This window comes from Crotalus tigris, unplaced genomic scaffold (genome assembly GCF_016545835.1).
Source record: "Crotalus tigris isolate CLP2741 ecotype Arizona unplaced genomic scaffold, ASM1654583v1 scf7180000022411.5474196:2289641, whole genome shotgun sequence".
Taxonomy (NCBI): Eukaryota; Metazoa; Chordata; class Lepidosauria; order Squamata; family Viperidae; genus Crotalus; species Crotalus tigris.
In genome coordinates, this window is record NW_024099112.1 from 2,231,122 (window position 1) to 2,254,338 (window position 23,217).

General features: G+C 37.0%; 1 protein-coding gene across 6 annotated transcripts; it reads left to right on the plus strand.

Moving 5' to 3' along the window:
- Positions 1 to 7,282: 7,282 nt before the first annotated feature.
- Positions 7,283 to 22,917, plus strand: UBE2T (ubiquitin conjugating enzyme E2 T). 6 transcript variants are annotated; one of them, XM_039319224.1, is made up of 7 exons: positions 7,283 to 7,568; positions 8,427 to 8,491; positions 14,885 to 14,954; positions 15,197 to 15,302; positions 16,637 to 16,735; positions 17,106 to 17,189; positions 21,034 to 22,917. In XM_039319224.1, exons 2-7 carry the CDS (start codon positions 8,431 to 8,433, stop codon positions 21,160 to 21,162), a joined length of 549 nt encoding a protein of 182 aa, XP_039175158.1. In that variant the 5' UTR covers positions 7,283 to 7,568; positions 8,427 to 8,430; the 3' UTR covers positions 21,163 to 22,917. The 6 variants fall into 6 exon arrangements, with proteins under 6 accessions (XP_039175158.1, XP_039175157.1, XP_039175155.1 ...); XM_039319223.1 differs by having other exon boundaries at positions 7,285 to 7,614; positions 21,034 to 22,916; XM_039319221.1 differs by having other exon boundaries at positions 7,285 to 7,568; positions 8,427 to 8,539; positions 21,034 to 22,916.
- Positions 22,918 to 23,217: the final 300 nt, after the last annotated feature.

Here is a 23,217-nt window from a genome sequence, read left to right on the forward strand (position 1 = left end):
ATGGGATATTAATGAACTACATTTAGATTTAGAAAAAAATCTAAATTTAATAAATTTAGAACCCATGTTTCCCATTTACTTTTGCCCTTTCTAAGTTAGTTTGCCTAGCCCTAGCTCACAGGTCCTGTTCTCTTGGAACCCATCTGCTTTTCTTGGAACCCATTTGCATAGGGTTTACTTTCATTATTATGTGAAAGCTGTGGTTAAACTGTCACCTAGCTTGTTTTAAGACCACAGATAGTTCCCGTTCTAACCTTTGCTTTTTTTTTTTTTTTTTGTTATTCTAAGCCAGATTCATTTTCCAAGCAGTTGTTAAACTTGGTTTGATGCAAAAGCACTTTTCCTTTCCACATTGTCATTCCAAGAGACACAGAGTGAAATAAACTTTTTAAATATGGAAGTCAACATTTAATGACTATACCTTTTTTAGTCTGAGTTGGTGAATAAGCATGCAATGCTTTGGAAATATCAGCACATTTGGGATCCAGGTATATATATGAATGTTTGTGTGTGTTTGTGTGTGTGTGTGTGTGTATGTATGTCTATATATGTATCTCTGTGTGTGTGTGTGTATATATACATACATACATACATACATATATATATTCTGAGGTTTTCGCGGGTGTTTGTATGTAGGTCTTTGGTTGTTTGGGTTTTCTCCCGCGTAAAATTGGAAGTGTCTTGGCGACGTTTCGACGAAGTCCCATTCGTCATTTTCAGGCTGGTGTTTTCAGCTTCGTGCTTCGAGCAGCACACATTGCTGCAACTTTTAAAATGGTCTTGAGACTGATTGCTCTATGCCTTTAAGAGCTTCTTGGGCACAATGTGTGCACATGCCTCACTTCAACTGTTTTTTAACTGTTATATAAATTTATGCACATGCTCCCCCTTCTCATTTAGCCCTTTGCTCTGATGATGTTAACAGGTTGTTAACGAAAGCTCAGCAGTTAATAAAAAAAAAAGCCTTTTATCTTACATCCCAGAGCTCTTTATTTTTATCTGATTGACTTTAAATGTCCATACCTGGGATTCCTATATTCAAAATTATTAAAGACATATATATATATATATATATATATATATATATATATATATATATATATATTAGGTCTTTGGTTGTTCGGGTTTTCTCCCGCGTAAAATTGGAAGTGTCTTGGCGACGTTTCGACGAAGTCCCATTCGTCATCTTCAGGCTGGTGTTTTCAGCTTCGTGCTTTGCTGATTCTGTCTGTGGTGCCTTTTATGTATGGGAGGAGGGCTTTGCCGTTTTCTTGTTCTTTGTCTTGGATTTTAGTGGGGGTTCGAAGCACGAAGCTGAAAACACCAGCCTGAAGATGACGAATGGGATTTCGTCGAAACGTCGCCAAGACACTTCCAATTTTACGCGGGAGAAAACCCAAACAACCAAAGACCTACATACAAACACCTGCGAAAACCTCAGAAAACACACACACACACACACACACACACACACACACACACACACACACACATATATATATATATATATATATATATATATATATATATATATGCAGGTCTTGGTGTATTCAGGTCTTTTCCCGTTTGTTTGGCTGTTTCATAACATCCTGAATACCTGAATAGTTGAGGTGCTGGTGTTACGAAACAGCCAACCAATCCACAAACAATAGCTCCTACACAGCCAACCAATCCACCTACAGCAACTAAGCCAACAATCCATACACCCTCACCAATATATATATAGAGACCGCAGCTCTGATCACACTTTGCTCGCACAAGCACCAAGCCGAAGACCCCAGCCTGAAGATGACGAGTGGGACCTCGTTGAAACGTCGCCAAGATACTCTCAATTTTACACAGGAAAAGACCCAAATACACCAAGGCCTGCATACCTATACCCGTGAAAATGAACGAAAACAAATACATATATATATATATATATATATATATATATATATATATATATATATATATATGGTAGAACCCTGACAATATTGGATGAATCCCAACGAAAGCTCGGTTATTAAAAAACTATTTTATTATTTCTCTTGGTGATCGAGTTATTTTTGGATTTTATCATGAATGTACCCAAGAGTCGAGTTTTTGGTCTTATATCTAGTCTCTCTCTCTCTCTCTCTCTCTCTATATATATATATATATATATATATATATATATATATATATATATATATATATTGGAAGTGTCTTGGCATTGTTCGTAGAAGCACGAAGCTGAAAACACCAGCCTGAAGATGATGAATGGGACTTCGTCGAAATGTCGCCAAGACATTTCCAATTTTTACGCAGGAGAAAACCCGAATAACCAAAGACCTACATACAAACACCTGCGAAAACCTCAGAAAACATATATATGCTTTTCTGTATCTCATTAATTTTATATATATATATATATATATATATATATATATATATATATATTAATGAGATACAGAAAAGCATACACCAACAAATAACAAAAAATAAGAACTAACTAGGTGATTGCAAGGGATAAAATCCTATATATGTGTATGTGTGTTTGTATGTACATACACATACATACACTTGATACACATATACACACGTAATCCCTATATTACAGTAGCAAAGGTAATGAAGCAGTCTATTATGTCCAGTTGGTTCAGGAAAAGTCAGTTATTAATTCTGAAAACACATTCTTTGTATACCTGCAATTATAGTAACATTTGAGAACCAAGGTGTAGTCTTAATTAATGAACCTAATCTTTCTGAAGAAATATGATCCCATCTAGATGCTGTGAGATAAGTTAGGCTAAGAAAGTGATTGGTCCCAAATCACCCAGTGAGTTTTTATATCTGAGGATTGTCTGAGTACATCTTAACCAATGTATCACAACGTATCTCTGTTTTTCAATTTTCAAGCATGTCTTAACTATTTGTTTCAATTATAAGCTCATTTCTTTGGTAAGTATAGATGCTAAGATGTTAACAGTTATCTTTGTACATAGAGCACAACCTGTTCTTTGGACTATCCAAAATTCTATGTGGCCAAGTATTGGTGTTATTATTTTAAACCAAAAGAGGTAGAATGCATGTTTTCATTGGAAATTGAGAAAGCTCTTGATATGGTTTCTTGTAAATTTCTGTATTTGAGTTTTGCATATTGCAGCTTCCCTAAGTTTATATTCTGGATAAATTCAACCCCAAAATCATGTGTTAACAAATTGTGTTTCTTTTAAAACATTTCATAGTAAACATCAAAATCATTGTAAACTCTTTTTTAAAAATAAATGCTTGTAAACTCTCTTATATTATTAGACGTTTAGTAACTATTAAAGGGATCATTGCAAGAGAAGAAAAGCATTCAATTTTACTATATGTGGATATCCAGTGTTTTATATAAAAACCAGGATATAAATTCGTCAGTGTTAATTATATTATATAAATTGGGGAAAATCCTAGTTAACACCATTGAGTGAAAGCATTAATTCTGGCATATTATGGAACTGGGAGTTGAGGTTATGATCTAATTTCTTTTTTTTATCCTGTTCATAAAGGAAAACTTTTCCAACTTACAAAGATAAATGTGTCTCCAAGTTTGACACATAAATGACAAGTCTGACATATTTTTTTCTCCATATTTATCATGAAGGGAAAATATTCCTTTGCTGTCTTCCACTTTGTGCAAAAAATAAGATTGTAAGCAACATTGGCTGAAATAGGGAGTAGAGTGATAAGTTTTAAACAATGCATTTAGAGAAACACTAGAAATAACAGGAAGCTGAAAACTGCAGGAAACAGAAGTGTGAGGTTTTCTTTGGTTGGCAGGGTAAAAAAAAGCAAGTTAATATAATTAGTTTGTTGCAGAAAAGTTATGAAGCCAGCACAAAAGATTTACAACAACAGATATACATGAAATCCAAGCCCTATTTACGGTAAAAACATACTTAAAATCTTTGTACTTTCCTCCTAGCAGGCAGCCTTGTCTTTTAGGTAAAAAGTGCAGTTTCAATGTCTCTTGTATTGGTAATAGATAAATCTTGCATTGGGTGATGGTCTGACTATGTGAGAATTATCCTAAAGAGTGAAAAATGCCCCTGAAACATATAGAATGGAGTGCAAATAAAGAACTTTTCAGGAACATTATTTTTTCATTTCTAATGTTCTATTTTAAAAGATCGATAAATAATAGTAACTATATTGGAGTTAAAGAAGTAAAAAAAAATCAGTACCAATGCAATCCTAGGCTGCATTAATAGAGGGATAGAATCAAGATCACATGAAGTTCTAGTACCACTTTACAAAGCCTTAGTTAAGACCATACTTGGAATACTGCATCCAGTTCTGGTCACAATACAAAAAGAAAAAAAGAGTGCAGAGAAGAGCAACAAAAATGATTATGGGGCTGGAGGCTAAAATGTATAAAGAATGGTTACAGGAATTGGGTAGGTTTAGTCTAATGAAAAAAAGGACTGGGAGGACATGATAGCACTGTTCCAATATTTGAGGGGCTCCTACAAAGACAAGAGGGTCAAACTATTTTCCAAAGCACCAAAAGGCAAGACAAGAAACAATAGTTGGAAACTAACCAAGGAGAGAAGCAATCTAGACTTAAGGAGAAACTTCCTAATGGTAAGAATAATTGACCAATGGAATAACTTACTTTCAGAGGTTGTGGGTGCTCCATTACTGAAGGCTTTCAAAAAGAGACTGGACAATCATTTGTCTGAGATGATAGAGGGTCTCCTGCTCAAGCAAGGGGTTGGATTAGGAGACCTCTGAAGTCCCTTCCAACTCTATTATTCTATGTTCTAGGTTTATTGATTGGCCTGCCCATTAGAAAAACAAACCACAAATATATGGATGCAGACGCTATGGGGTCCTGATCTCCCTTTCAGCCAAAGCAGCACTGCAATAGAGATGTTCAACCCAGCAACTGGAGGTGGCAGTCCTACAACAGTTTTGACAGACCAACTGAATCCAAGCAAATTGCCAATCTCAACTACAGCATCTCAAATCACCTCTCCGTCAACTTTATGTTGTCCTCATGGAACATTTCTCATCACTTTTACATTAGAGTATCCAACATTTTGGACTACTTTAGCGGCATACTGATGAAACAGAGGCAATGTCATTAGGCCTTGTCCTTGGCCAATAGTGAAGCAGGGACTTTTTATGCCAGAGCAAGAAAATTATTTGGATGGGCTCTTACTAAGGGCCACCCAAGTCTGTCAGGATAAAAGGAAGGATATCAACATATAGGTAGGTTTCGTTTAATGCTGATAACGAATATCAGGAAATAGTCACATTACTTGAAGTGATATTTTTGTGAAAAATAAGGCAATTGGCTGCAGCTTGATGGAAATAGACAAAAAATTAAACATAAAAATGCATGTTTATTAATGAAATGTAATATTAAAAGATTAAAATACTTAGAACTTCAGTATATATTTTTTAATAAAGTCACTAAGTAGCTGTAGAAAACAAAACATTCCAAATATAATTACTAAAGGTAAGCAAGCATACACTGACAAAAAACAATCTTTATTGTATTTCAAAATATTTTATCAATCAATACATATTTATACTTATAAAAGCAAAATTCTTATCCAGTTTAAATCTATCAACTGAGCATAAGCAAACCATTGACGAACATAACCATTCTTCTCAAATTGTTCTCTGATTTTTAGTTTAGGGACTCCTTTAGAAAAAAGTCAGTAAGTCAGTATAGGTTAACCAAGTTTGTGTAGCTATAATTTCTCTCCTAAAAATGTTTCGTAGGGTGAAAACCAGAGAAATTTTAGGTTTTTGTCTTACTGTCTATTCTAAACCCTCATTCATGACTTGTTTTTTTTATTTACCATATAATCTTAAGAGGTATGTTTTTGCCATTGTTTAGTCACCAGTATTGATGATGAAATGAAAATAACATCCTTGATAAAATGTTCATCTTAATCACTAAAATTCTGCCTAATAGTGACAATTAAATTATAAAATGAAACTTCGAGCTTTCTTTGAACAGACTTCCTTTTCTCCATTTTACACACACAAATGGCATTTAAAACCTCAATGGCAACGGCACATGCACTAGACTCAACTGCATGTATGCACTAGCCTCACATTAACTGAATTTTGGCTTGCATTAAACACCACCTGATACAATTTATAATTTACATTAAACTGAATATCATACAATTCATACTTCATTCATTACATTACATTACCTACCTGTACTGTACAAATAAACTTGTATAAGTAAACTTGAGCTCTTGCAGAAAAGACAGGATGTGAATCTAACCAACAACTAAATCCTACTTACTTATGCAGTCCCTCATTGCAGAAATAGAATATAATAACAGGTGTGGGTGTGCACATAGCCATACAATATCTGGCAGTGCTTCCACAAGGTCCAAAAAGTCTAGTTTGGAGAATACATCTTATTTGGTTGGGCTCATGATCCCTACTAAATGACTTGAATTAGTATTATAAGATAAATTCTTGAATTAAAAGTTGCCAGTAGCTGTTGCTTCACCTTTATGGTGAAAACTAAAAACAGTTTGGACTAAGAAGACAATATATTTTTAAACATTAACAAAATTAAAATACACCTAAAAATACTGACAGCTAGTTTGATGTAATAGTTAAGACATCAGGCTAGAAACATGCTTTAGGCACAAAGCAAATCGGGTAACTTTGGGCCAGTCGCTCTGCCCCAATCCTAGGAAGCAGGCAATGGCAAATCAGTTCTGAAATCTTGCCAAGAAAACTGTAGTCTTCTCCATGTAGTTGCCAGGAATCAATAGTGGCTTGAAGGTAGCAAGCCTCCCTGCCAATTTGTTAAAGTTGATGAGATTTCAAAGCGAAACGAAAACAAAAAACAAAACTGTGTAACAATATTATAGCTAGCTAAAAAGTGATAAAAACAAGCATACTGATCAGTTATAACTCAACGAAAAAGTAACCCAAGAGTCTTGTGGCTCCATAAGCCTATAAGACCGTTTCTTCCTAGTGATTTATAAGTAGAGCGCCGACTGTCAGTTTGCCATTCAACCATCGTTGTGCGAATATAACAGCAACTAAGACAGATATTTAAATTCGCAGAGTGATGGTTGCGTGAGGATAGTTGTACAGCATTAGGCAAGGATATATGAATTTATTCATTATGCCCTCGCTATAGCCCCGGCCCGGAAACCTTGACCAAGTGACAAACTCCTCTTAGAGGTCCTCCTAGAGCTGCTCCGCCGATTTAAATTCCTGAGGCGTGAACCATTCCTGTAGTAGCCAATCGGCAGAACGTTCGATCTTGAAGAGCACTTTTTTCACCCGGTCATATTGCAGGCCGTTAGATATCTTCATTCTTGCTGGTTGAGACTTTGTGGCGCGCTTTTCCGAAGTTTCCCCTCACTTTGGCTTCCGAGCTCAGCGGGGCCTTTTCTGGCCTACTAGAGGGTATTCAGACGGTCTCCTGTCTCCGGTTCTTGAACTCCTGCGTCTCCCAGGCACCAAGAACGAACGAGGCCGACTCTTTCCCTACGTAGGAGGCAGCTTTGCTCTCCAGGATCGTAGTCCCGGTGCTCCGAGCAGAGTCTCGAGTACGCGGTCCTGAGAAGGTTCGTGGCGGAGGGAGATTGGAAGGAAAACAACCATAGTTTTAGGGTGTGTATGTTAAAATTTTGACGTCATTATTATCAAATTGCTGTTCCCCCTTCGCTTGACGGAATGGCTTCGCTTGGCGGAATATGTGGGGGGAAAGGATGGTAATCTTGCTTTTCCCCCTCGCTCACTAAGCCCGGGCCACTCCTTGGGGCGACGGTTAAGCTCCCCTGGTCTTCAATTTCCTTGGGCGGACACACTGGGGAGGGAATAGGAAAAGGGAGCGTACCAGCCCCGACCTTGAATACTTGAGCAATCAAAGGCCTTCCCTAATATGCTATTGATAAGAATAGGATTACAGAAACTTTGGGCAGGAGGAAAGGTGCCACAGTTTCACATATGAAACATCCACTTTTCTGTGTCCTGTCCGAGGCCAGTTAAAAGGGTTAACTTAGTATGGTTGCTGCTGATCAATAGAAATTCTTTTGATAATTTATCCATGAATATAATTATTATGAAGTCTGGATTAGTATTTTTAGATAAAAATATTTTAATTGTTCTGTACACCCTCTGTCATGCTTAAAATTATGTATCCTATGATATTATTAGGGATTATTGCAAGATTTGTGCAATTGTAGTTGGGGAGTTAGGTTAGTCTATAGTAGCTAAAAATCAGAAAGAGCCTAGTAATATTCTTCAAGACTAATACATTTCATTATAAGGTGTAAGCTTTTGTGAGATGCAACATCTGATTAAATGAACATCTGGTCATGAAAGTTTATACCTTATACTAAAATTTATGATTTGAGGAGGATTTATGGGAACTGAAAAGAAAGGAACTAAATGATGTAGAGTTTTTTCTTATGTCATTGCAGTGCAATGCAAAGGGCTTCACGGCTGAAGAGAGAGCTGCAGTTACTGACCACAGAGCCACCACCAGGTATTACCTGCTGGCAGAATGGGAATCACATAAATGATCTTCGAGCCCGTACGTATATACTGCAAATATATATATATATATATATATATATATATATATATATATATATATATATATATATATATATATATATTTGTTTTCTGAGGTTTTCGCGGGTATTTGTATATAGGTCTTTGGTTGTTCGGGTTTTCTCCCGCGTAAAATTGGAAGTGTCTTGGCAACGTTTCGACGAAGTCACATTCGTCATCTTCAGGCTGGTGTTTTTAGCTTCTTGCTTTGAGCAGCAATGTGTGGTTTTAGCTGTTTCTTCCTTTTAACTGCCAGTGAGGGTATGAACTGATTGGATGGGAGCTTGGCTGTGTTCTGATTGGGTGGAGGTGTGTTCTGAATGGTTAGGGGCTTGGCTGTGCTCTGATTGGCTGGGGGAGTGTTCTGTTTGGTTGTGCTCAGGTTAGTCTGAGTTGCAGAGGGGTTTAAGATTTTGGGGTTAGGGAGTCGTTTGTCAATAAGGGCAGGTTTCCAAATGGCTGGTAGGCGGGAGGTATCATCTCGCTTGTTCATGCTGTGTGGGCGTTTTTCTATCTCGATGGCTTCTCTGATTATTCTGTTATTAAAATGTTCACTTTTGGCAATGGTTCTGGTATTTTTAAAGTCAATTTCATGTCCTGTGGCTTTAAGGTGTTGGACCAGGGAAGATGTTGGTTCCTCTTTTTTGACTGAGTTCTTATGTTCTTCAATGCGTGCACTTATTCTTCTGTTGGTTTGTCCGATGTATGTGGTGGGACAAGTGGTGCATGGGATTTCGTATACTCCTTGATTTTCTAATTCAATTTTATCTTTGGGGTTTCTAAGGATGGTGGATATTTTTCTGTTTGTGCAGAATGCTGTTTTGATGTTGTGTTTATGGAGGATCTTACTGATTCTGTCTGTGGTGCCTTTTATGTATGGGAGGAGGGCTTTGCCGTTTTCTTGTTCTTTGTCTTGGATTTTAGTGGGGGTTTCTTTTTGGATTAGGTTTGTAATCTTATTTCTATGGAATCCATTGGATGTTAGTACATTGGTGAGAGTGTGTAGTTCGGGTTTTAGGTGTTGTTCGTCAGCTAAGCGTTTTGTTCTGGAGATGAGTGTCTTGGCTACAGAGTTGATCTGTGCTGGGTGGTGGTGTGAGAGAGCGTGCAGATAGCGGTTTGTGTGTGTTTTCTTCTGGTAGATGGTGTGTCCTAGGGAGCCATTGGATTTCTTGTAGACTAAGACATCCAGGAAGGGAAGTTGGTTGTTAGCTTCTGTTTCCATGGTGAACTGTATTTTGGGGTGTAGGCTGTTGAGGTGTGTGAGGAAGTTGTCCAGTTTTTCTTTCCCATGTGGCCAGATTATGAAGGTGTCGTCTACGTATCTGAGCCAGAGTTTGGGTTTGTGATCCGATTTTTCTAGAGCTTGGGTTTCAAAGTGTTCCATGTAGAGGTTGGCAATGACAGGTGAGAGGGGTGATCCCCCTCATCTGACCAGGACCTATGAAAAACTTGAAGTCCAAAGAGCTTCCATTTTATGTGACCTCGCATTCCTACGTAACTGCCGAGATCAAAATCTAATCCCCACATGTTTCCAACTGAAATTCCACTCCAACTCTGCAGCCACCAAACGGATCCTGAAAAGAACAGAATTGGCCCTAATCAGAAATGAACTTCACACAAAAAGATTCCTCCTAGACCGAATTAACAAAGATCTCCTCACACTCCACCTCAAACTCAGCAACAAGATCCACCCCGCACTTTGGGACAAATCCAAACAACTCGCCGTCTGGAGAGCCGAAACACAGACCACCCTCAAGACAGATACACACACCAACAAACTCCGAAGACTACAAGAACGCCAGAAACAAACCCCTCCTCCCTCACAGCCACACATGAAACAAACAGTGCATAACATCTCAGATAGGATCCTCACCAAAGCCGAAACCAATGTCCTTTCCAAAGGATTCAACTTTGCAGTCGCTCCCAAACACATCCCCACTGAAACCATTATATGTGGAGTTGAAACCAGCCTGACCAAAATCAACCCCGATGACGCTAACAAAATCAGACTCAAAATCACCAACATCCTCTGCACCAGCAAGCCACCCAAAAGCAACTTACCCAAAGAGGAACAGACAGCACTACGTAACCTGAAAGAAGACACCAGCATAATAATCCTACCAGCAGACAAGGGCAACGCCACGGTGGTTATGAACACATCTGACTACCAAACCAAATTAACCAACCTACTCCAAGACTCCACATACAAACCCCTAAATACAGATCCCACCACCTACCTGGAAAAAACCACCAGAACCAAGATAAAAGCCTCCCCCATTAGCGAAGAGATCCAGCAAAGAATCATTCCCAGAGAGAAATCATCCAGATGCCCTAAACTCTATGGTCTCCCCAAGATACACAAAGAAGGAACCCCACTCAGACCTATAGTCAGCTCCATAGGCTCACCTCTACAAAACCTAGCCAAATTTCTCGCCAAACAACTACAGCCCTATGCAGAATCCATCACCTCACACGTAAAAAACTCATTCCAGTTTATAGAGATCATAAAGAAACAAAGCTTACAGCCCAGCGACCTACTAGTGAGCTTCGATGTCATATCCCTCTTCACCCAAGTGCCTATCAAAGAAGCCTTGACAGCTATTCAAAACAAATATAACCCCCCCAAACACATCTTAGATCTGACCAACCACTGCCTATCCAACACATACTTCATCTATAATGGACAAAAATACAAACAAACAGAAGGAGCACCCATGGGATCACCCCTCTCACCTGTCATTGCCAACCTCTACATGGAACACTTTGAAACCCAAGCTCTAGAAAAATCGGATCACAAACCCAAACTCTGGCTCAGATACGTAGACGACACCTTCATAATCTGGCCACATGGGAAAGAAAAACTGGACAACTTCCTCACACACCTCAACAGCCTACACCCCAAAATACAGTTCACCATGGAAACAGAAGCTAACAACCAACTTCCCTTCCTGGATGTCTTAGTCTACAAGAAATCCAATGGCTCCCTAGGACACACCATCTACCAGAAGAAAACACACACAAACCGCTATCTGCACGCTCTCTCACACCACCACCCAGCACAGATCAACTCTGTAGCCAAGACACTCATCTCCAGAACAAAACGCTTAGCTGACGAACAACACCTAAAACCCGAACTACACACTCTCACCAATGTACTAACATCCAATGGATTCCATAGAAATAAGATTACAAACCTAATCCAAAAAGAAACCCCCACTAAAATCCAAGACAAAGAACAAGAAAACGGCAAAGCCCTCCTCCCATACATAAAAGGCACCACAGACAGAATCAGTAAGATCCTCCATAAACACAACATCAAAACAGCATTCTGCACAAACAGAAAAATATCCACCATCCTTAGAAACCCCAAAGATAAAATTGAATTAGAAAATCAAGGAGTATACGAAATCCCATGCACCACTTGTCCCACCACATACATCGGACAAACCAACAGAAGAATAAGTGCACGCATTGAAGAACATAAGAACTCAGTCAAAAAAGAGGAACCAACATCTTCCCTGGTCCAACACCTTAAAGCCACAGGACATGAAATTGACTTTAAAAATACCAGAACCATTGCCAAAAGTGAACATTTTAATAACAGAATAATCAGAGAAGCCATCGAGATAGAAAAACGCCCACACAGCATGAACAAGCGAGATGATACCTCCCGCCTACCAGCCATTTGGAAACCTGCCCTTATTGACAAACGACTCCCTAACCCCAAAATCTTAAACCCCTCTGCAACTCAGACTAACCTGAGCACAACCAAACAGAACACTCCCCCAGCAATCAGAGCACAGCCAAGCCCCTAACCATTCAGAACACACCTCCACCCAATCAGAACACAGCCAAGCTCCCATCCAATCAGTTCATACCCTCACTGGCAGTTAAAAGGAAGAAACAGCTAAAACCACACATTGCTGCTCAAAGCAAGAAGCTAAAAACACCAGCCTGAAGATGACGAATGTGACTTCGTCGAAACGTTGCCAAGACACTTCCAATTTTACGCGGGAGAAAACCCGAACAACCAAAGACCTATATATATATATATATATATATATATATATATACACACACACACACACACACACACACACAAAATATTAGATTCTATTTATTTTTCACTTTGAAAATTCACTTATTATTATTATTATTCACTTTGAGAGCGGGCAACTAAATTTCATTTTTGATGTGTGCCATTGTGCCCACAGTATAAAAATGACAATAAAGGTTATCTTATCTTATCATCTTATCTTTTAGGTTGCAGTTGGGATCATCTTTTTAATGTATATTCCTTACAAGCCTTATTTTTTACAGTTCTAGCTTCACTGTGTGAATATACATTTCCCTTTGTGCTTTTTAGACTCATACAGCATAGAATGCAAAAGGACCTTGGAGATAATCTGATCAAACACCCTGTCCAGTGCAAAATCCATTACAAGACATTCAAATTCTTTTTTTCATGTAATGCTGCCCAGTATAATCTACACCTTTGATTTTTTTAAATCTAAATGTAGAAGTTTGCATTATTCCTACTGAAATTCATTTTGATAGTTTTTATCTGTTTCAGCTGTCAAAATCTTTTTGAACTGTAATCCTGTTCTGTAAAATGTTTGCTATCTCTCTATCTTTTGGTCATCTGTGAACTTGAGAAGCATATTTTACAATCCCTTATCCTGTCACTTATATATGCTTGCTCCCCCTTTGGTACCACCTGAGGTAATTGAAATTCTCGGTGGATATCCCTTGAACAAATGTACAAATTATAGCAAATTACTTTGTAAGGAAATAAAGCCTCATATATCCTATGTCAAACATTATAATTGTTAAGACATACAATCTCTGTACTTTGTGTTATTACATTAAATATTGAGAACAAATCTCTGGTTTTCTGTATCCATACATGGAAGGCTTATTTATTTCAAATTAAACCTAAATTTCTTTGAGAGTAGATTCCAATGAATATATTTCACCATCATAGGGTGGAAATGTAAGCATCTAGCAATCTCCAGAACCAAGTGGGAATAATTATTGGGCAAAACAATTTTTTGCTTGAAATGAAATAATTTGTACTTTGGTAGAATAATACATATTTGTAATTTAAAAGTGAGCACATCACAGAATTCTATTAGATGAGGGTAAAAAAGCTGACATTCTGTGTTCTGATGATTGAGTTTGTTTTGAATGATGATTATCAATTGACATTGACTTGGTATCAGTCATTGAGGGAATTTATAAATGTGGCTAAATGAATTCCACAAATTAATTATATGATCTTGAATTATGTAATTATGTGTTTTCTTTTTTGCATAATTTAATCTTCTCTTCCCTTGAATAACTTTCAGTCCCTGCTTTACTGGAAAGCTTGTTAGGTTTTTGACTATAAAAGGGTGCTATAGAACATACGGCAAAAATACAGAGCCTGATTGCTTTTTAAAGCCGTTGCATTTGTTGTTGTATGTGCCACTATGTACTGTGAAGCATCTTTTTGCAGCTGAATCTAAGGCACAACACAGTCTTAAAGCTTATACTTACATATCTTTAAACTTTATATTCTCAGATTTCTCTATTTAGCAATAGCTAATAATATACTATAAACAACAGTATATTTACAAACAGTTTATAAACAACTTAATGTATTTAAGAATAATCCCAATCTTAAAACTGAAAAGCCACAGCTGTCAGAATTTATTTATAATTTCAGAAAGTAACTAAATTAAAACAGTCACACATGACTGTTTTCTGAGATTTCATTTTCCATAGGTTTCAATCCTTTAGAGATAAAAACATTTGTTCTTTTGAATCTGTTTATCCTGGATCTATTAATACTTAAGAAATTTGAGCCCATATGATTTTATCCTATTCTGGCTCCCCTTTCCCCTCACATTTATCATCAGAATAAAGAAACCTGCCTTGCTAATGTAGAAGAAAGATGTGTGTCTGTGTTTTTCTGTGTGTATATATAAAATGCAAAATATAGAAAAGAATTGATCGCTTTATAATAGGAAATAGAAAAGTTGCTCACTTTTCAAGTAGTTGTAATTTCGGTAGGTTTTTTTTTTTTGCCAGAAACCTTGTACTTGTAATTGTGGAAATCCACTATTGAATATATCCTAATTTAGTTTCCAACTTTGAATAATCGGTAATTATCAGACTCTTTGGTGCTCTTTTTTGTTCCTAGTCTGCTGAATTTCTTGAATAGAGCAGATATTAAAGAGATTACTATACTATTGTCACATCTTAGATCTAACTGCTTTTACAGTAAGTGCAAGTTACTTAAAGAGCTCAGTGTTGACACAATTTATATCTTTTCTTTTAGAAATACTAGGATGTGCAAATACCCCATATGAAAAAGGAGTTTTTGCCTTGGAAGTCATTGTTCCTGAAAGGTAAATGGTGAATCTGTGTTTTTGAAATTTAAAACAAATGTCCATATAAAATGGGCATATTAACTATGAATCCTCAAAAGATTGAAATAGGAACCAGAAAGTTGTTAATGAACTGCTGTGTAATAAATTCAGTAACAAGTTATTGGGATTTATAAGTTGAAAAATGACTTGGGAATAAAGAACCGATTGTAACCAGTTAAAAAGTCTTCCTTTTCTAATAATGAGAACTATTTCTGAAATAGGTATCCATTTGAACCTCCAAAAATGCGCTTTGTTACTCCCATATACCATCCCAACATTGACTCAGCTGGAAGAATTTGCCTGGATGTTCTTAGATTACCACCCAAGGTAATGCATTGCATCCCTTCTATTATAAGTTGCAGCCCTATTATTCTTAAAAGAATGGCCCAGAAACATTAGTTTAAAAATCTAATTCTCCAAGGATGGAAAGACAAGTCCATAATTGAGGGACACGTCCATATTATTATCTCTCAAAGTCCAGAGAAGTCAAACATTCTCTGAAACTGATAATCAAAGCTTGGATCAATTATTTTGCTGGTTTTACTGGGAGGAAATTTATAACACTCTGGAATAATGAATAGCAGAGATTGCACTCTTTCCTCTCAACTTGTGACAACAGGACTTGAATTTTATCTGTAGTTCCATTTTTTGTGATGGGCAGAAGAAATAACCTTGAACAGGAGGAAGAGCCTCAACCAAGACAATGGTCAGATAAAATCTGGTCGGGGCAGAAATGTGATTTGAGAAAGCGTCTTAGTCATGATTCTCCCTAGTTTTTATTTTATTTTATTTATAAAATTTATTTGCTGCCTATCTCATTTCCAATGACTAGGTGGCTTAGTTCTCATGAAGATAAAGGGAAGGAAATCACATTCAAACTTTTGAGATTCTGCTATTATAACATAATAAAACTAGCATTAGCTTGTATTTCTCTGGTTTCCTAGCCTAGTCTAACTGGGAGGGCTGATGCTATATCATTTTAGATAAAATTACGCTCATGGAGATCTATAACAGCTGCTGTGGTTACTGATATAAATGGCTTTATCTGTGCAGGATGCAGTCCATGGCATGCATATTGCTACATATTGCTGGGTTTGCCCTGCTGAAATAATTTTGTTGTAAAACTTATGAGCCTTTTAAAATGCTATTTTATTTGTGTAGGGATATTTTTGCAATTTATTTATTTCACCATGATTTGCTATTATTCATGGATATAGCATCCATAAAGCTATGAATTACAGCCAGACCATAAACCTAAAAACTAGAAACTTAAAATTTTATGTTTTTTTAAAAAGTACATTGAGGTGAGCAGAACTTGCTTATTTCCATCCACCAGTAGTATATTAAGCTCAATGTATATTAAGCATATTCAGTGATTTCTAGGAGACCTTGATTTGGGGGGGGGGGGCGAAACTAGAGTGTACATCAACTTAACTGAGTACCTTAGGGTTGCCTTGGAAAAAGTATATGCCTAAATGGTTAGAAGGTAAAGAAGTGCATGTCTATTAAGAGGTGAAATTACTCTGCAACCTTTTTACTGCGGACTACACTTCTATAACTTGGGAGGCAATTAGAACACTCAGTCTGCAATAATATCTGAAAAATCTTGGAAAGTAACTTACTTTCTTCAATATATTTTTTCTTCTATTCTTGCATGTAAGGGTGCTTGGAGGCCGTCCTTGAACATTGCTACTTTGCTAACTTCCATCCAGATCCTCATGAATGAACCTAATCCTGATGACCCTCTCATGGCTGATATAGTAGGCTTCATTCTTTTATTTGATTGTAATATATTGGACTTTAGGAAATTTAAATTGTCTGGTTTACAAGGAGATACTTTGCAATTTTTTTCATATTTATTTGCACAATATTCTTCAGATAGAAAAACCAATGAATATAATTTATGGCATGTTAAAACATGCTAATAGAATTTTCCAGTGTTCGTGCTACAAAATTCACATATGTTATATGCAATATATGAGCCATTAGGGCCTCTTTTAAAGTTTAGCCTCTATGTTCCTGAAAGGTGAAGTCTTCCATGCTGTCAGATGAATCTGCCATTAAACATAACTATATGTGATGATGAGAGGCCATAATTATCCTTCTCACGGCCTTTTTTATTATGTCTAGTCTTCAGAGTATAAATACAACAAGCAAGCATTTCTAAAAAATGCCAGACAATGGACAGAAAAATATGCAAGCCAGACAACAATGGTAAGAAATACATTACTTCTGTTATAAAAGAATGGGGTGTTGGTTAATTTTCACATGTGCAGTCTTGCTGTGAGTGAAATCTCCATTGCATAATTGCCTATCTTGCTGTAATTGAGTTTGTGTAGTGTCATGAATGTGCCATGGTGTACAAGTCCCTGGATTATATCTTTGCCAGGAAAAAGTACTTTCTGGGATGGCAGTATAAGAAGATAATGGGTTCCTGGCCAGGTTAGCATAACTCAAAATGTCAAGGAAAAATACAGAGTTTTTTCAACTGACAGCTTATTGTATTAGTGCCTCATCTTGTAAAACATGCCTTGGGTTAAAAGGGTTTGGAATGTATCCTATTACAACCATATTTTATTTGGAATTCTATTAGGTATGCAACTCGGTAACATACATGCTTAATATATGAGGAAAATATAGGCAATCCTTAACTTATGACCATTGGTTCAGCAACTCTTCAAAAATACAGTTTATAAATGTCACTTACTTTAAAGCTAAAGTAAGCCTAATGCTGGGAAAGATTGAGGGCAATAGAAGAATGGGACGACAGAGAATGAGATGGCTGGATGGAGTCACTGAATCAGTAGGTGTGAATTTAAATGGACTCCAGAAGATGGTAGAGGACAGGAAGACCTGGAGAAACGTTGTCCATGGGGTCGCGATGGGTCGGACACGACTTCGCAATTAACAACAACTTTAAAGCTGCTTCTTGTCTCATAACAATTCTCTGAAATTCTTTATTTAGGGAGTAAACCAATTATCTGAGAGCAGTTTGATCCAGTTGGATCTGAGGAAGTGGACAAGGTCCTTGGGGCTGTTAGGACAACTAACTGCTTGTTTATTAGATCCTTGCAATTCCTGATTAGTAAATTAGTCCAGGACGGTGACATGCAGGTGGATCCAGGCAGTAATTAATACATTGCTGCAGGATGGGGATATTTCTGGGACCATTTAAGGAAGCCTTATTTAGTCCACTCCTTAAGAAACCTTTACTAGATCCCACCTGCCTGAACAATTTCCAGTTTGCTACCTCCCCCTTTTTTAGGGAATATGATGGAAAAAGTGGCTGCACTGCAGCTTCAGAGGGTCCTAGATGAAACAGATTATCTGGACTCCTTTCAGTCAAGTTCAGGCCTGGTTATGGGACAGAGATGGTATTGGTTGCACTTGTAGATGATCTCTGGAAGGAGCAGGATGAGGGTAGTGCACCTGTGATAGTGGTTTTCAGTACGAACAACCATGTTATCATTTTGGGCTGGCTGTGGGAGTTGAGATTTGCACTGGTTCAGCTACTTTATTCAAGACCGGCCCCAGTCTGTTGATAGGGAGAGAGAGGTCCAGTTTATGGCCGCTTCTTTATGGCATATTGCTGGGCTTGGTGCTCTCTCTGCTCCTTTTTAAATATACATTTAACCACTGGGTGAGATCGTTCAACACCATGGGATACAGTACCATCAATATGCTGATGATACCCAACTGTATATCTTTATTCCTGGTGATCCAGATGATGCTGTAACTGTTTTCTTATGGTGCCTGGAAACTAGGGGGATAGCTTGGATGAGGGACAACAAGTTTCAGCTGAACCCTGATAAGACACAATGGCTATGGGTTCATAGCCATAGCTATGGTAGCTGGGAGTTTATCATCCTTAATTCTGGATGTGGTTGCACTATCCCAGACAGACTGATTGCGCAATCTGAGGGTTCTCCTAGACTCATGACTTCTACTGAAAGAACAGATGGTAGTTGTGGTTATGAGAGCATTTATGCAACTTCCTGTTGTGTACCATTTGTATCCTTTCTTGGATCATGAGGCCCTGTACACAGTCATTAATGCCCTGGTCATCTCCCAATTGGATTACTGCAATGTGTTCTACATGGGATTACTCTTGAAGAGTATTTGGAAGCTAAACTGGTACAGATCTCAGCAGTATGGCCAGTTCTGGAGACTCTCTTGGGTGGCACATGTTTTACCTGAGCGTCTTGGTTGCCAGTTTGCTTCCAGGTCCAATTCAAGGTGTTAGTCATCATCTTTAAAGCCCTTTTTGGCATGGGTCCAGGATATCTGAGGAACTGATGGCATTAACACGTCCCACTCATTTTAGCGGAAAGGGCTGATTTTGGATTGCCTCTGCCAAAGAATTTCAGATGGCAGGGTCCAGGAGAAGAGCCTCTTGAATATTTTCCCTTTAGAGGTGAGATCTGCCTCTTCACTCCTGGCCTTCCAGAAGACCCTAAAAATCTTTCTGTGCTGCTTGGCCTGGGGCCCCAACAGAGGCCTACTACACTGGAGGTGACTGACAGGGTGGAGAAGATTCTCATCCTGAGGCTGCCATCATCTTGGTTTAACTTTTAATCTTTTTAATTTAATTTTAATTGGATGGATGGATGAATAACAGAACTTTGCCTTCTCTGCCGTTGTAATCACCCCATTCCAGCAGCTTCCTGATGTAGGTGTCTGTTTTTTGCAGCTGGAATGTCCGTCATGTCTTGGCATACAATTCTGATATTTTTCACTTAACTTTCCCAGGAATTTTCCTCCATTATGTTGAGGCAGCATAGTAGGATTTGGATAGCAGGAAACTTTTGAATCATAGTTTAGAGAAGACTGGAGCTGAATTACTATTGTTGTTACTAAAACTTTTAACTGTATAGTACAGATAATGGACACAAACTGAGAACAGCTGTAGCAAAAATGTTTTCTGTTCCAATGAACAAGGATATGCAGCCCCTCAGCTACGTGTTGGTTCTGCAGATCTAGCTTCCAAGTTAATGAGCAAAAGGAACCAGTTTTAGTAGTTTCATTTTTCTTCTAGGCAAATAGCAGCAACCTGCTACATTTTGACATTTTTTGCTTTCCCCAACAAAGGAAGAATTCAAGAGAGAGAGAGCTGGAGAGTTGATAGACTAGGCTTCCTAGTCTTCTTCCAGCAGTCATAGTGGGAGAAACATCGAAAGTGTGTGTCTGTGTTTGTTTGAGAAAGAAGTGAATTAAAGTACATGAACCTGAGAATAAGACAACAGTGTAGAAATAATACACTGGTACACACGTATGTTTGAATATCTAAATATGTATATGCATATTCTGATATGGTAGCCAATGTGGCCTTTTAATTTAAGAGAATGACCATTTTGCAAAGAGCATAAGGTAGCTTTTAGTAAATAATAATATGTTTTATTTGTATACAAACTTATACAATATTGCTAGGGATAAAAAAGTATTGTAATTACACAATTGAAACACCAGGGGGCACCTGGTCCTTAAATAACATAGTTGTGCCTTTTTTCTTCTAAAAAAATGCAGAGATTAAAATAATTTTTATTTTTTGTATCTCAAACTGACATAAATAAAATACTTGGTTTGTAATTTGTAGAAGGAAATTTTTGTTTGTATTTCTTTTGAAGTGATATTTCTTTCCAGAATTTGCTAATTGACTGGCCTTTGTGAGAATTGGAGTCATTGTAATAACAATGTACAGAAAATGTATAAAACTGTTATGACAGGTAAAACATGGATTTCATATAGCAGGAGTGTTAGAAAATAATTTATTCATTCCGAACAGAAATAAAGTTATGTGATAGGAAACAATGAAGTTTCTCCTGGTGTTTATGCTACTGAAACTGATAAACTGTAAAATAGGGTGCCTAAAGAAATCTGTAGTGAGTTGCAAGAATATAGAGTCTGTGTATTTAAAGAGCAGAAAATTGATTCTGAAGTTCTAAGCTGGGAAGCTTATGTTTTTGCAAGATATGAATAAAGGTATTCATTCTTTGAGCAACTGGAAATAGAGAATGAAAGTCTTTCCCCATCTCATTGTTTTTCTTTGATACTCTTTCAGCCTTTAGAAATCACCAATGAAGAGAAATACAAAAGCCAGGCTGATCTCCCAAAAGATTCCAGTATTTCCCAGAAGAGGAAAGGAAGCAATATCAATGGATTGTCCAAAAAATGTCGCTTAGAAACATAATGATTTCCTGCTATAGTATTTCAGTGGCTGTCACTGTTTGTTCTTAGAGTAATTTTCCATCCTTTAAATAGGCTTAATGCAATTGATGTACTGTTTACTCATTATGTAATGGTAGCCTTACTGTATCAGTGACATGATGTTCAGCGTGGTATCTGTCTGTTTTTTTTTTTAAATCTTCTTACATTATTTCTATAACATACTTTAATCTTTCCATGAAAACTATGTTCCACTGCACTTTACATATATTTAGAATGAAAGCAAGAATATATAATAATTTGATTTTGTTATGACTGATGTTATGAATGGATTGTAAACAATTTCTTTTGATAGTTAAAAGGTTATGCAGTTTCTTCATCTTCATTTGCTACAGTATGAATAAATATAAAAATGTATATATTTTGCTGTTCTTTAGCTGCTTTGTAAATCATACTTTATTTTTGGTAAGCTGCATATTCATCTGAACATTTCAAACTTTAAAGGTGAATCCAAACATACATATACACAATTTAAACTATAATTTAAGCATATTTTCATTAGTAGGAAAAATAGTTGTAGAATAATTGATTAGAAAGAGAGAAACTGTCAGAACCATATGAATACTTGAAATTTACCTCATTTTGACATGGGGATTTTTTTCCACCTGACTTTTAGCTTTCTTTCTAGCAGACCTACAGTATATTACTTGTATTATGTGATATGAAATTACACTGCAAAAAAGTTGCTGTTATACAGGCTACATTAGAGAAATTCCTATCATTTTTCATTTTATGTAGTTTGGGAATCTAAATGTTTAATTTGCAGCTATGTGCCAGTTTTAGAATCGCCAGATGTTTTAATATAGATAGGATACTAGAAGAATTTCTTCTTAAATTTCTTTGCAGTTACTTGATTTTAAGGGAAGTTTATTATTATTATATGCTTCCTCTAAATTTAGGGCTTGGATTTTTCAGATACAAAACTATCAAAAGAAATACTTATTTTATTGCAAAGAAATAGATGGAGCTTTGTATATATGTGTGAATAAGATCCATAGATCTACATACACATTCAGTTTGTAGCTGTATACACAATCCTATTAGAAATATTTCTGCAAGATTCCATGCTATTGAATTTGCTCTCCAGATTTTCTTTTCTTTTAATAGTATGATATGGCTGTAAGCATGTTCAGTTTTCACTAGCTTCTTTATATAAGTGGTAGTAGGAATTGCCTACAGGCCTATTATTCCCCAGTGGACCTGCTTCAACCAAAATTCTGGTTCCAAATGACATATGTGTTAGAAGAAAATAAATGTTCAGAGAATTCTTTAGAAAACATACTGCACATTTTCTGCAAAACATATAGTAAATTATACAATCATACATTTACCAAACTGCAAGCTCTGGATTTTGTGGTATATATAATCTCTACTTAAAATTCAAAATTCAGTGACTTCTTAATTTTATTTTCATTTATAACAGGCTTGTCTTAAGTTCTGAATTACTATTTAAAGGTAATAAACTTAATTTTATAGAATTTTCAGAATTGAAAAACTTGAATTTTAAGTCATTAACCCATCTTCAATAGCTGTTCTCATCCCATTTCTAATAAACTGCAGCTTTCCATGCTTACCCTTGTTTGCTTTGTTTTCTTAGGTATACAGGCATAACAGCTTTTGGGGTTTTTAAAAGACAGATTCCACTGATCCATTCTGAATTCAATTTGTTTAGGCAAAGGAAAGATGTGTGTTTGTGTGCACATGGAGAAGCAGTTTTTCCACTGACCAGGGAAGGGAAGGGGGCAGGAGAAGCATGCAACCTAGATCCCTCACATGCACATTTTACTGTAGAGCAGTGTTTCTCAACCTTGACAATTTTAAGGCATGTGGACTTCAACTCCCAGAATTCCACAGCCAGCATTGCTGGCTGTGGAATTCTGGGAGTTGAAGTCCACATGCCTTAAAATTGTCAAGGTTGAGAAATACTGCTGTAGAGTTTGCACTCCTATGAGAATCTAATGCCTGATGAGCTGAGGCAGTGATACTACTGGCTGCAAATACATATGAAGCTTTGCTTGCC

Excerpts from the sequence above, each read along its gene's own strand:
- UBE2T (XM_039319219.1), top strand. The coding sequence starts at position 7,678 with ATGGCTTCGCTTGGCGGAATATGTGGGGGGAAAGGATG. Across the intron at positions 16,736-17,105 it reads ACCCTCTCATGGCTGATATA|TCTTCAGAGTATAAATACAA; the intron begins GTAGGCTTCATT and ends TATTATGTCTAG. Across the intron at positions 17,190-21,033 it reads ATGCAAGCCAGACAACAATG|CCTTTAGAAATCACCAATGA; the intron begins GTAAGAAATACA and ends ATACTCTTTCAG.